This window comes from Drosophila arizonae, chromosome 3, assembly GCF_054131065.1.
Source record: "Drosophila arizonae isolate 15081-1271.41 chromosome 3, UAZ_ARI_1.0, whole genome shotgun sequence".
Taxonomy (NCBI): Eukaryota; Metazoa; Arthropoda; class Insecta; order Diptera; family Drosophilidae; genus Drosophila; species Drosophila arizonae.
Genome location: NC_142923.1, coordinates 29,376,207 through 29,389,691, shown reverse-complemented (window position 1 = coordinate 29,389,691; position 13,485 = coordinate 29,376,207). Strand labels below are relative to the sequence as shown.

Here is a 13,485-nt window from a genome sequence, read left to right as displayed (position 1 = left end):
GCTGTGATTTTCTTCTGAGCATGCACTTGAGGCTACGACTCTACGACCATACAACAGATTACAGATTACAGATTATCTCGCATGCAGAGGGGCTTTTGGTATTAGGCATTACATGCAGCTTTGTTTAGTTAAACGGTTCAATCGTCTCCGTGCAAGCAATTTTGCAAAAAAAAAAAAAAAAAAAAAAAAAAAAAAAAAAAAGAAAATCAGGAAAGTAGTCAAAATATAGTAATAATTGTAATATGTCAAAAATGTAATTGAATTTAATTTACGTTTAGAAAAACTCTGAGAATTTAGCTCCTCTAATTCATTTGCAAACCAAAAAAAAACATTATTGTATTTATTACTGTTATTATGAAAAAGATTTTCGAGCTCGAATTTGTTGTTCTTGAATGTGGATTATATTGTTATTGCTTATACAAATAACAAAATTGTTTTCATTTTGAAAAACAAAACGTTCATTTCTTATTTATATATTTAGTATATATACTATAATATATAGTATATAAACTATAAATATATACATAGTTGGAGTTGGAAAGCGTCGTAATCGCCAGTGTAACGATATATTGCGCGTGATTAATAAAAGTGAATTAATTTATATACTTGGTATTTGATATGAAATTCTTTTATTTGAGTGCAAATAAATGAAGAATTGGTTTTCTGCAATAAAAATATAATAATAAATTTGTAGTATTGAAAATATTTGCTTTGTTTTTGACTACTTGACTGAATTTTTTATATTTTATGAATTTTCCAAATTAACAGTCTAATAAGAAAAGTCATGCTTTAAGAAAAGAGGAGCCAAATATATAAAATGTGAGTTTTGTGAGGGTTCAATTGCTCTGGCAAACAAAATCTGTTATCTTTTGGTTAACTGTTTTCATTAGTTTATCATTGGTCTTGTTTATAGTATGCTTTCTGTTTGATATATTTAATATATGGTTTAGAATTGCAATAATTACTTTCTCTTACGGTTAACAACAATTTCTCAGTCTATTTAGTCAGCTTTTGATACTTGGATGTGAGGAATTTTAAAAATATGTTTCGATATAAATATGTTGGTTCTTTGTATATATAGTACATCGTTTATGTAAATAAAGTATTACTTAAAGCATAGCTTGCATACGTGTTTTTATGATATTAGATTGATGTTTTTTGACAAGCAACTAAAGCAAAGCACCCACAGTAGCGACTTTTCTGATTGATTTTATATATTTTTCGATGTCAGTTTTGAATACCCTTGCTGTGCACCCATTGTATATGCTGATCAGATCTCGCAGAAGAGATTCTAAAGTCGAAGTGTCTATAAAATGATGACATATCTTATTGATAATTAAAATTAATTTATTAAGATTGCAAATCTTTATACCGAAAGATACATTTCATTACCCCTATGTGTATATCTTGTTAATATCCTATTTTATGAATTATAGGTACGTTTGTTAAGTTGGAATTGAATCAATGTTAATAGGTAGATCCATCTATCTTTCATGTTATATCTAACATTTGGTATTAGAAAAGAATTAGTTTTGTATACATATTATACATGATTTTTAGAGGATATTGTACAGCGGAATTTGAATGGTATAAATATGATTATTGTTTCTGCTGGATATTTCTAAAATCAGTAGATATTTATTTCATTCATGTTTTGTCAATGAGAAATGCAACTTCACTTGAATTTAAGTCAGTTACTATTAACAAGGGTATTATAAATTCGGTAAGCCGAATTTCAAATTTATTATTTGTGTTTTCACGCGTTATTATCGATTATAATAAAAAAAAAAGATTCAGCCAAATTCTAAAGAAGCACTTGAGTTTATTTTTTTTCTCTTTTTTTCTAGGGGAGGGTAAATTTAGTTGGGTTCAGCTACGACAGCGTTAGAGAGTATATTGCTGATCCTCTCGAGTTGTACTTCATGCTCTCTTTAACATCTGAATTGGTTCTTGTAAACCTACTTTAAATGTGCTGAAGCACTAATTATTATTTTTTGTACAAAATATATACAAACTTTTAAATTTGTTTTTTTTTTTTTTTTTTTTTTTTTTTTTAATATTAATCATCTGGTTTTTTAGACTTGGAAACTTTTTTTCGTTTGCTACATTAGTTTTAAGCTAAGAGAAAATAGAGTTTTGATTTTATTTTTAATTTGATGTTTTTTTTTTTCTGTTTTTAAATAAAGTATAACAATCAAAATTAATTAAGAATGGATTTGTACCCGTACCAAGCAGTGGTACCGCCTCGCTCGTCTTTGTTATGACATTGCCAACCAATAAAGAGAAAACTGTTTGCGACAGCAGAATGGTAACACCTGCAAATAGTTTTGGTTTTGTTTTTATACTCGTTCACTAAGTGAATTTTTTTTCGCGCCAAGTCCTCCGATTTTTCCTAGAGGAGAGTTCATCGTTCATGATATTTATTGTGTACAACAGATATCACCATATGCCGTTCAAGTAGCTTACTGAGAGAAAATACGCTAGTATTTCAACGTTTGCCGAAGGAAAGACTCCAAATATATATTTTGCTGTTCTACTGTTTGCGCCGTGAACGAGTATTATGCAGTCGGTTGCTACCGATAGCTAGTTCTTAAAGTTTTTCAAAATTATAGCTACAGATTTAGAGATTGAATTTTAGTCTAAAGATTTGTTGGTTTATATGGTAGTCAAAGGCTACCAGCCAAAAAGCAATGTAGTGTCAAAAAGGAGCAACTGATTTTTCGATAAGATATAGAGAGTTGAGAGGATATGTAAAGTCATGGAGTCTATAAATAGATCAGCTAACATATTTAATTAGCTCTTTAAAATAGATTGAAAAAAAAACCTAAAACAAGTTTTGGTTCGAATTTCTTTAATGAAAACTAACATTAAATTGCCGAAAAAGACTGGAAATATTGATTATGTTTTTTCCAAGATGCAATTAAATTGATTAAATAAAGTATATGTTTTAGTTATTTATTTTTTTTTTTTTGCATTTATCTTTTCTAAAAATGGCAAAAATCTACAGGACCTTTGCTTAATTCTGAAAATAAATTTTTATTATTATTAAATAAATAAAATACTTTACAAATACTATTATATTCGATTTAATATTGCTTTAAGAGTTTTATTATTATTTTTCGATCTATTTATAGCTCCTAGAAATAAAGCAAGATTCTATATACAATAGGAGAATTGTTAAATGATATTTTTTGGCTGAACCTTTTTTCGTTTGTCACAAGAAATAAATTTTAAGTCTGTGAGTGCATTTGCTAGGCTTGATATATCTAGTAGTATATATCTATAAAAATGAAGTTTTTAGGTTAGGAATTTTTATTTAATTTTCTCTTTTGTTTCTAGTTTTTTTTTAGTAATACGTTTTTATGACAGTGCAATTAAATGAATGAAAAAGGAACAGCAAGCGAATGCAAGGTACAAATTTTTGACCCATTTGCACAAGCTAGACTAAGCTCTCAATGCAATTCCTTTTTTATGCGAAATGATATTTTTTTTTATTTTAATTTTACTGTTTTTGTTTTTTTTTCCATTTATTTAAATTATCGAACTGTTCAAAAAGGTTCTCGAGCAAAAAATATCATTCCGAGAAATAGGTCAAAAAAGTGACAGTAAGAAGAAGCTCAAATGGTACAAAAAGCGTATATAGCGAAAAAGGAAATAAGGTCGGATGTGGAAACTAACTAATTGCATTGGTTAATTTTTTGTGTTTTGGAGTATTATTATTGATGCAGTGGGCGATAATAGAGGTTGGTTTCTGATTGGGACCAGTTTTCGTTTTGGAATAGTGAGACGTTCGGAACAGTGGGGTGTACATATATAGTATATAGTTTATGTATGTATATATTTATATATATATATTTATAAATATATACATATATCATATGGTGATGCTTTACAAGGAAAACACAATCAAACAAACGTGAGTGGGCGTGTGAGAGCAATATGTGAAAGCGAGAGAACTCAAATATGAATTAATTACAAATTAAAGCTTATTGGAACTGTAAAAATAATACTTTAAAGAATAAAATATCTGTCTTTCTTTCATCTTCATCGATCGTTGACCTATTTTTGTTTTTCTTTAATATGTATGACGACGATAATATGCATTAAAAAATGATCGGCATTTTTTAAAAAAAGTATTTCAAATATTTTCACATTATTTCACAAGTATTTTCCCAAATGCACTTGTATTGAAATCTGTCTCATAAGTATCTTTTGTAATATCATTCGAAAGTTTAATGAAATATTTTAAATTGGTTTTCTGAATAATTACAAGACAAAGTTATTGTATTTTTGAGATGTGCTTCTTTTTGAACGCAATAGAACCTTTTTGAATGGGTTTCATATAGAGCTGAAGGGTAGAGATAAACTTTTGCAAATAACTTTGGAGATGTGAGAGTAGAATATGAGATTCTATTGTTTTCTTAAAAGAAAATATTAACCATAATTCAGTTGAGTAGATTATAAATATTATTTGTAAATAGTTTTCAAATTGTTATTGTTTTGTAAAATAAATGCTAAGAGTAGAATATTTGGAAGATTTTGTGAATTAGATATATATAGTTCGAAAAAGGGGACGACCAAATACTAATTGGAGTTCAGGTTAAAAAGATGGAAAATATTTTTATAAATAGAATGTATTTAAAAGTACTCTTAAGTAGTATTTCCATGTTCTATTGCTAGGTCAAAAAGTGGAAACAACACCAAATTTGATTCAGAATAAAATTGAGTATGCATATTTATATTGAAGTGAATAGGAAATATTGGCGCAGCTTTAACGACTTTTCATATGTGCTGTATGATAGCCATTATAAAATAGAATACATATATTTGTTTTGGATAATATAGTACAAGCCATGTACCAATGGCAAAGAAAATTTTAAAGAGGATGTTCAGTTGGGAATTTACAAATTAGAAATGATTTGGTAAGTAGATAACGATAGCATTTAAAAAGTTCTTGTTCGTTTTGACGTAGTTCAATTTAAGGATTTTCTGGATATCGTTTTTTATTGTTTTTATAATGTACTTTTCGGGGAATTCTGTGCCGCAGCACTTTTCATTGGTATGAGTACCGAAAAAAGATTTATTTGACTTTTTTAAGCTGGATTAAAAAAGCAAACGAAAAATATTGAAGAGCGAGAGAAAAAGACGGAGTGGAATTTGTTTTGTAAGAGATAGCAACATAATAGTATGAGCAAATAAGAAACGACGTCATTAATATATATATGTATATATATAGATAAATATATATAAATATATATCAGAGAGAGTATTTAAAGTTCAGTTCTTAGAACAAGATAGAGACAGAGAGAGAGAGAGATAGAGAGATAGTTAGTTAGTTAGTTGAGTTGGTTTAGTTTAATTAATAATTTAAAACTTGTTGTAATTAGTAAACATAGTACGAAGTACACAAATAACATTTAACAACTTTTGACACTTTGTTGACTTTGGTTTTTTGTTAGACTAATACTTTATTTATTTTTTGTTTTTGGTTTTTAATTAAGGATTATATATATGCGAACAATTTAGCAATGTGTGTGAGTAATCATAATAGATATATATATATAACAACAATAACAATAATATTTATGAATATATATAGATATATATATATATTATATGTACGTATATATAAATCATATATTAAGTAATTTGTTAATTAATGTTTTGTTTTTGTTTTTTGACAAATTTGAATATATATTTGCATTTTTTATGATTTTTGTTTTAAATGCAATCGCTACCTAACAAGGGGATTGCATCAGATACTTGGGGCAATGTCTCAGCTACAAGGTTGAGAAACACTGTGAGCGATAGAAGAATTGTAACTCCTGAAACAAAAGAATTTCGTTTGATATAAAATACAATTGAAATCATGAGGCACAAAATCATAAAATATATTGATAATTATGTGTGTATGAAACTTAAAAATCGATCGAAAAACAATATAATCAGACTTATTTCGAGGGCATTTTCAAAAGTTTGTTGTTGTTGTTGTAATTGTTGTAGTTGTTGCTGTTACTGTTGCTGTTTGTTGTTATAGTTGTTGTTGTTGTTGTAGCTATTGTTTTTGCAGTTAATAGTTGTGTTTAAGTTGTTGTTGGCTGGGAGAAATAGAGAGCTTGAGCAATATATCGAGACTTTCGTTCGTTGATGTTCCGCTGAGCCGCTGCACTTTGTTTTAGTATTTTTTTGTACTGGTATTTTCTTAAGCGTGGCTGGCTATAATGCTTTTAGTAAGTTACTTTTAGTTTGCTTGATTTGAGATAAATTTGATTTATCAAGTTCTCAATGAAGTGTGATTTTCATGTGGATGAGTATATGCGTTGTATATGCTTCACAAACTCAAAGTTCAGGGGGAGGCGAATCGAGAGCACGGGTAGGCAGGGTCTGGAGGGCTGGCTGACAACTTAAGCGTTAAGGTGGGAATATGTACTTGTCTGGGGTTTACACACACAATTCATAAATAAAGTCAAACAGTAGGATTAAACTCTATCAAAGTTGAGCGAGAGTCGTGCCAAAGTTTGCAAAAAAGCTGATCAAAATCGACTTTGACTTTGTTTCCTTCTATATATTCAGGCATAGACCAATGTCTGTAATGATTTTAGAAGACTATGTTTCAAATATTCCAGTCTTTTACAATATTTTTTTTAAATTTTAACACTAAATAGATATATAATCTATCTAATTGAAAATCAGCTTTGCTTTCCGCTAGCACATTCCAGGTCAACAATCCTATTTTCGGTAAGAACTCTAACTCCCTAACTTAACTGGGAGCCAGCTCCCTGTTTGCACAGTGTCACAAGTGCTACAGATTTTGACACAAATTTTTGTAACTCGCTGCGAAAATGAATTTTGTTTTCTTTTATTTTGGTAGTTTGCTCAACTTTTCAAAAGCTTAATGGTGGTATAAGGTGCACATCCTTCCAACATTTGCCCATTATTGGGCGTCAAGTGGGGTGTCCGAGGGGCGGTTGAAAAGTTAACGGCAAGTTTTAGCTGTTCCTTAAATGAGTAAAATTTCTAAATTGAACTGAAGCTTGTCGCTCGAACTATGCCTTGTCGCTGGCAATGAGCTTAGCGGTACGTGTCGCCAATTTGCCACGCCCACACACCAGCATGCAGCGTGCGCCTCATTTAATTTGGAACGTGCAGTCCCGGCTAAATGTCCGACCAATGGCCGCTTCTTGACTAGAAACAAAAATGAAGACAGAAGAAATTTGCGCACTGCATGCAAATTATGTTTGGCTCAACGCGGGCTCCTCGTTGGAAGGGTTAAATATATACATATACATATACATATATATATTTGACAATGCAACATATATAGATATTTATATATATATATATATTTGTTAAATATATATGGCATAATATGGAACGCGCCTGGTGAGCGATACGATATTATGTGGAGTTGCAAGTCTACCATCTGGTCAAATGGATCTGCGCTTTGAATATTTTAGAGTTTTTCGGTTTAAATAGAGTTTGTTTAGCGTTTGAGGGTGGACGGGGTTATTACTGTCGGGAATTTACAGGTGCGTAAGTCGGGAGAATTTTAAGATTATATACATAGCGTATATATATAATTAGTTTTTGATTAGATTGTAAATAGTTTTACTTTAATTTGGTTTTTGGGCGGGTAATTTGTGTTCTTTGCTTATGGTGCAAGTACGAAGAGTTCTTGCCAAATCGAAATAGTTTGCGAGAGAAAGAGAGAGCGAGATAGGGAGAGAGAGTGATAGAGCGTGACTGTCATATAGGGATGCATAGAGAGGGAGAGAGAGAGCAAGAGTGTGACTGAGTGATTGAGAGTTCAAAGGGACAGGAAGTGGGAGCGGGAGCGGCAGAGTGAGTGAGAGAGAAAGAGTGAGTGTTTTAATGAATGGGTGTTTCTTTTGATGGTTGGCTAAGAGTTGGTTGAGCTACGCTTAAAGATTTTCTTAGCCTGGTTTGCATGCCAGTTATTGAAAGTCGCATAGAGCTCTGCAGCTGTTGCTATTGTTTTGTTGTACTTACGTCGGTTCAGGTGTGTGTCTGTGGTTACGTGTCTGTATCTGTGTGTCTGTATTATTTACAGTTGTGTGTATTTGTTAGGCAATTGGTCTATCGCCCGGCTTAAAAGTAGTTGAAAATAATACTCTCATATCGTATACCTACCAAAATAGAACTACAAAGCATACAAATTTCTTGTGTGTGTGTTTGGCTTAGCCTATTTGATATATATACACATAATGTGTGTTTTATCAGATATTTATATATATATGTATATAAGTATATATAGAGATATGGAGTTTGCCTTAATATATTCCTCTCTACTTGACCAAGTATCAAAATGACATTTCATGTCTTCTCCAATACAAACCTTGATCAATATATAAATATTTATATTGAGTGTTCTCGTTTTTTTTTTTTTTTAATATTTTCTTTTTGCCTGTTTTTAATAATTGATTGGTTTTGTGGCTGTTGTTGTTGGTATTGTTGTTCAATGCATACAAAATCATAAATATATGTATGTATATGTATATGTATGTGTATATACACATATATTGATAGCTAAATCTATAGTTCTTTACATATTTTCAGGCTAAATGAATAGCTGGGCTGCGAATAGATTTTTATTTGTCTTTTTTTGTTGCAGATTTCAATGCTTTTAATGGACTATCACAGTTGAGGCCAGTAAAATAGACACAGTATAAATAGTGAAACTCAAAAGTTCAACGGTATTGAAATTTTTGTATTTATTTTATATTATTGTTTTTAAAAATGAATAACTGTTGTCCTCTTTTAGTAACCTTGACTCTTGATAGTATATTAAAATGGAGATCTCCTGAAATTTTATTTAGTTTCGGATCAATGTTCATTCATGTTTTATCTGACTGTTTGTTGTTGGCTTTGTTGAATATATATATTTTTGGTAGCGAAAAAAGGTTGTTCGTTGGATTTGTTCACATATTTGTCTAAGTTTTTTATGTACAGTTTAGCAGTATATTTAGTATACATTTAACGAGTATATAGCGTCTACTGCTGCTAATTTGTTAGATGGTTTCATTTGATCAGGCAATTAACTATGATCTGCCCAATGAGATATTTTAAAGTATGATCCACTACTCATAAAGAGAAGCTTATATACATAATGAACGTATTAGCTTTGTTTTAATTTATTTTTGTTGTTAGTTTTGCTTTATTTTTAACGATTTTTAACAGGCTAACATAACATAGAAATTAACTGAAGAGTTGTACAAAATGATATAGTATATATGAAATCAAGGATTTATATTCAGCTAGCGGCAAACACGTAGAGAAAAAGAAACGTACCGACAGAAACAACACAAAACGAAGGAAACTAAGTGGAAAACGGGTTCAACATACGCATTTTCTTTTGTTTTTGATCAAACAGCAAAATATAAATGGTGAAACGTAAAAACTTATCATTGTGATTTGATAGTGACATTAATGTGATTCGTTTTAAGTGATTCGTGTTTCGTGATTTGTGTTACGTGATTCGTGTTACGTGAGTCGTGTTACGTGATTCGTGAGCCGTGTTTGGGTTATGTTTCAGTGTTGTGAAATACCAATTATGTCAGAGCTTTTGACGCGCGATATATGTATGTTTTAGACTACTTTTTAGGTCAGCTGAGCAAAGGGTTGTGAAAGTACGTAATAAAAATAGTTAAGATTAAGTTCAAAGTTTACAATTAAGATAATTAAAATATATTTCTTGTAAGAGAGCTCAGCTAAAGTTAGACAGAACGAGGGAAAGTGAGAGCGAAAGAGAGAGAGAGAGAGTAAATAGAAATTGAAGAAAACTTGCTTCAGCTGCATTATTCTTATTTACTTTACGGTTACAGACAGTTAGAGAGACAGACGGGTTTTTGTATTTTGAGGTGTATTTTTGGATATTTCAATATTTCGATATTTTGTATTAGGTGTGCTGCTTGTGGTTTGTTTTCTGTTATTTCTTTTGGAGGCTATTGCAAAGGTTTATCCAAAAGTTCCAGTAAAAAGAGAAGTTTTAGCTGGCTGAAACTGAGTTAAAAGTCCAGAAGTGGAGAGTTTTATCTATTAGCAAACACAAACGTACATAATTAAGATGTGGATATATATAGAGCAGTTATCATTCGCCATACGATTCAGTGTGTATGTGTGTGTATGTGATCTAAATAATTGGTATTTTTTGTTGCATATTTCTGAATTGTTATTGTAGTTTTCTTTTTGTTCTTGTATTGTTTTGTTGTTTTCATTGCACTACAGTAGTTAATCTAATGACAACTAAAAATAGCATTTGGACCGGATATGTAAGTTTTTTGTTATCATTTTTTTCTTTTTAAATTAATTGTTAAATAAATAGCGTGTTTGTGTACCTATAAGAGGAACAGCATCCGACGTTGTCGGCATTGACTCGGCAACAAGGTTTAGAAATACTGTTAATGAGAGTAGTATAGTTACGCCTGGAACAAGAGATACAATAAATACCGTATATGAAAATTAAAAATTATAAACTAAATGAGGGAACAAATTGTAAAGACAAAAAGTAAGAAATAGTATTTAAAAATATATATTTATATATTTAAAATATTAGTAGGAAAAATTTAATATATTTGATTTGTTTTCTTGGTTGTTGGTTTTATAGAGGTCTTTGCTTTAAGGGAGTTTCACAACATTATTTGTTGTAGATCTACAGTTATTTGGTTTAGCAAGTCGAGAGTGTTGCCTATTGGATCGTGGATCTAAGAGCAACACCCCTAGTTTAATTTATTTTATTTGTTTTTTCTTTTTTATTTTTTATTTATTTTTTTATTTTTTTTTTTTTTTTTTAGTATACTTCACTTTAGAAATACTAGAAAAAGTAAAACATGCATTTTTAGTCAAGACTAGCTTTAAAAGCAGCGTTCATAATATATTTTGGTTGGGTTTTTACGAGCTTTATATTGGTAATTATTATATATGCATAAAGTTTAAATCCAGCTAATCCTCATTTCGCTACCGCTGCTTTACCTGGCCAAAAATTATATTTATACATGATTATATATATATTAATATATATATTGGATAGGCCCTAACTATATGTTCGTAAAATATTTGATTTGTACCACTTTGGAAAAAAGCACACACGCTGAAAAAACTTGCAAAATATTTGTATACATATATTTTACCATGGTTAAGCTCATTACTGGGCTCAGATTTGGGGGCAGATAGTGTTGTAAAGTTCGGTGTTTTTCAATTTCTGATTCGGTCTCGGATATACTTACCCAGTGTTAGTTTCTCGCCAGAATCCGGTGGCAATGTGAAGCCCAGCAGAGCCATCGATGATATAAGCACGCATGGTACAATTAAATTGAAAAAATAATATAATGTACGTCGGCGTATTTGTATAGTAAAGGTGATATCAACATAGGGTTCTGGGCAGCACTGGTAGACTATCGTGTTCTTCTTTCCGGGCATGGCTGGACAATAAAATTTACGATTAGTATTTGGCAAAGACTGAGTTGAATGAGACACTGATACACAAATACACATACATATGTACACGAATAATTCCATATTTGTCTTAGTCATTATAAATATACATACAATTTACAAACGGAAAATGTTATTGTTTTTTTTTTTTTTTTTTTTTTTTTTTTCATTTTTTTGCAATTTAAGTAGCAGCAACTGAAAATGTTTCTAATAAGCAATTTTGAGAAAGCGCCAGGCGAAATAAGTCTACTTAATATCGTAAATATATACATATATCTATGTACAAAATTATATCGGAAATTATAAGGATATATAAGTGATTGGGTTTTGGGTTAATGATTTGATTTTTCTTTAGACATTTACACATGACAACGTTTAGAAAACAGTTAGTGAAATAAGCATTAGGATTTAGATGATTTTTACTAACCAAGCAAGTACCACTCGCCATTTGTTATGAAATCGGAAAGATCCCCTCCATCTTCGGAATTCAAAACCAAATCCAACTGATATTTTTCAAAAAATTTATTTGACATATTTTTTGTTGACAAACGAATTTTTTGTTGTATTCAAGTTATTTTTTGAGATTTTTTGGTTGGGTATTGTTTTGAGTTTTTTTTTCGTTATTTTTAGTTGTTTGGAGAAAAAGAAATTTAACATTTTTAGTAATTATGTAAGAGAATTTTGCTTAAAGCCACGTTGAAACAACATTTATGTACAGAGAGAGCATGTGTTCAAGGTGTACAAGAGAGAGAGAGATACAGCGAGCAAAAGAGAGAGAGCTTTACTTTTTATACATACAGTTTTTAATGTTATTTATTCTTTATTTTGCTATTGCGTTTTTAGTGCAAAAAAACGTGGAAATAAAATTAAATTGTACTGAAATCCTTGTATATTGTTTGACTTCCATTAAGAGTCTTTACGTACGTCCAAAACTGTTCGAATTCAATTGTTTGGGCGTGGTTTTTGGTCTGCTAACATGCAAAATAGTTGAAACTGAAATTTTTCAGTGTTTTTGAAACAGGGGCGAAAAATTTCGAGGGTCTCACACATGATTCCGCTTTTATTATGACAGTGCTGTAAACGCACACTGTTATACTTTAATCCTGCGTTTCCCCATTGAGCTTTGGTATTTTTTTTCTTAAGTGCTCGGCAAAAATGTTCAATTTTTGATTGAACATTTTAGCCAACACGTTTAAAAGTTTTTGTTTTCGGGTGCCTAAGCACATTTGATTTTTTGGTTTTGTAATTCGCAAAAACGCAAAGAACTGTTCGACGTGACGATTCAAAAAGAGAGAAAGGTATTGATTTATAAAATAAACGGGAAGATAGTTTGATATAAAAAGAGAGAGCGATAGAAAAAGAGAGAGACAGAGATAGAGTTTTGGAAAAGCATAAACAAAAGCAGCATCTGCCAAAGGACTCTTTCGGTTTCCTTTTCCAGCCAGGACGTAGAACCTGAGCCTAAATACTCTACATAGTCAATAACTCCCTCTGTCTGCCTATATCTGCCTACGTTCTGTCTTTATCCGACTTTCTTGCTGTGCACGTGCACGTGTTCCTTTTTAATTGTGCGTGTGTTAATGTAAGTGTATGTGAGTAAGTGTGTGTGTGTGTGTGTGTGTGTGTGTCTTAGCAAAAAGCGTGATTGTGAAGTAGTGTAGTGATGTCTTGGTGTTAAAGCTGTGCTCTACAGCCAGAGTTCACTGTAGCAGGCACTCTACTGTTGAGCGCTTTGAGTGTGTGCTGTAGCTGCACTGTAACTGTGTACTAAACACTTTACCTGATTTCCATCGTAAGTCCAACTACCGAATTTCATTTCGCAATGTTGGTCATCAAATGGGAACCACGTGATGTCTATCTTGCATGTGCTCTTGAAGATACCAGGGGGCACGTACAGACAACTGCCGTTATGTTTGACCACAATGTTGGTGTGATACGTGCCATCGAATCCCTCATCCGCGCTAAATTATTGTACAATATTGTTTATGTATTATTCGATTTTTTTCTTCCATTTTTTTTTTTTTTTTTTTTTTG

The 13,485-nt window shown here is 30.9% G+C and overlaps 1 protein-coding gene across 5 annotated transcripts in view; it reads right to left on the bottom strand.

Moving 5' to 3' along the window:
- The window catches only part of nAChRalpha6 (nicotinic acetylcholine receptor alpha6), a 133,080-nt gene that overhangs the window by 2,015 nt on the left and 117,580 nt on the right, over positions 1-13,485 (bottom strand). For 2 of the 5 annotated variants that reach the window (XM_089465726.1, XM_089465724.1), the window contains exons 7-10: positions 13,232-13,412; positions 11,879-11,954; positions 11,244-11,438; positions 10,356-10,442 (exon numbers count right to left, since the gene is read on the bottom strand). In XM_089465726.1, the coding sequence (XP_089321852.1) occupies positions 10,356-10,442; positions 11,244-11,438; positions 11,879-11,954; positions 13,232-13,412 (539 nt within the window). Of the gene's footprint in view, positions 1-5,738; positions 5,826-10,355; positions 10,443-11,243; positions 11,439-11,878; positions 11,955-13,231; positions 13,413-13,485 lie in introns of all 5 variants that reach the window. The other 3 variants (XM_089465725.1, XM_089465723.1, XM_089465727.1) reach the window with 2 other exon arrangements.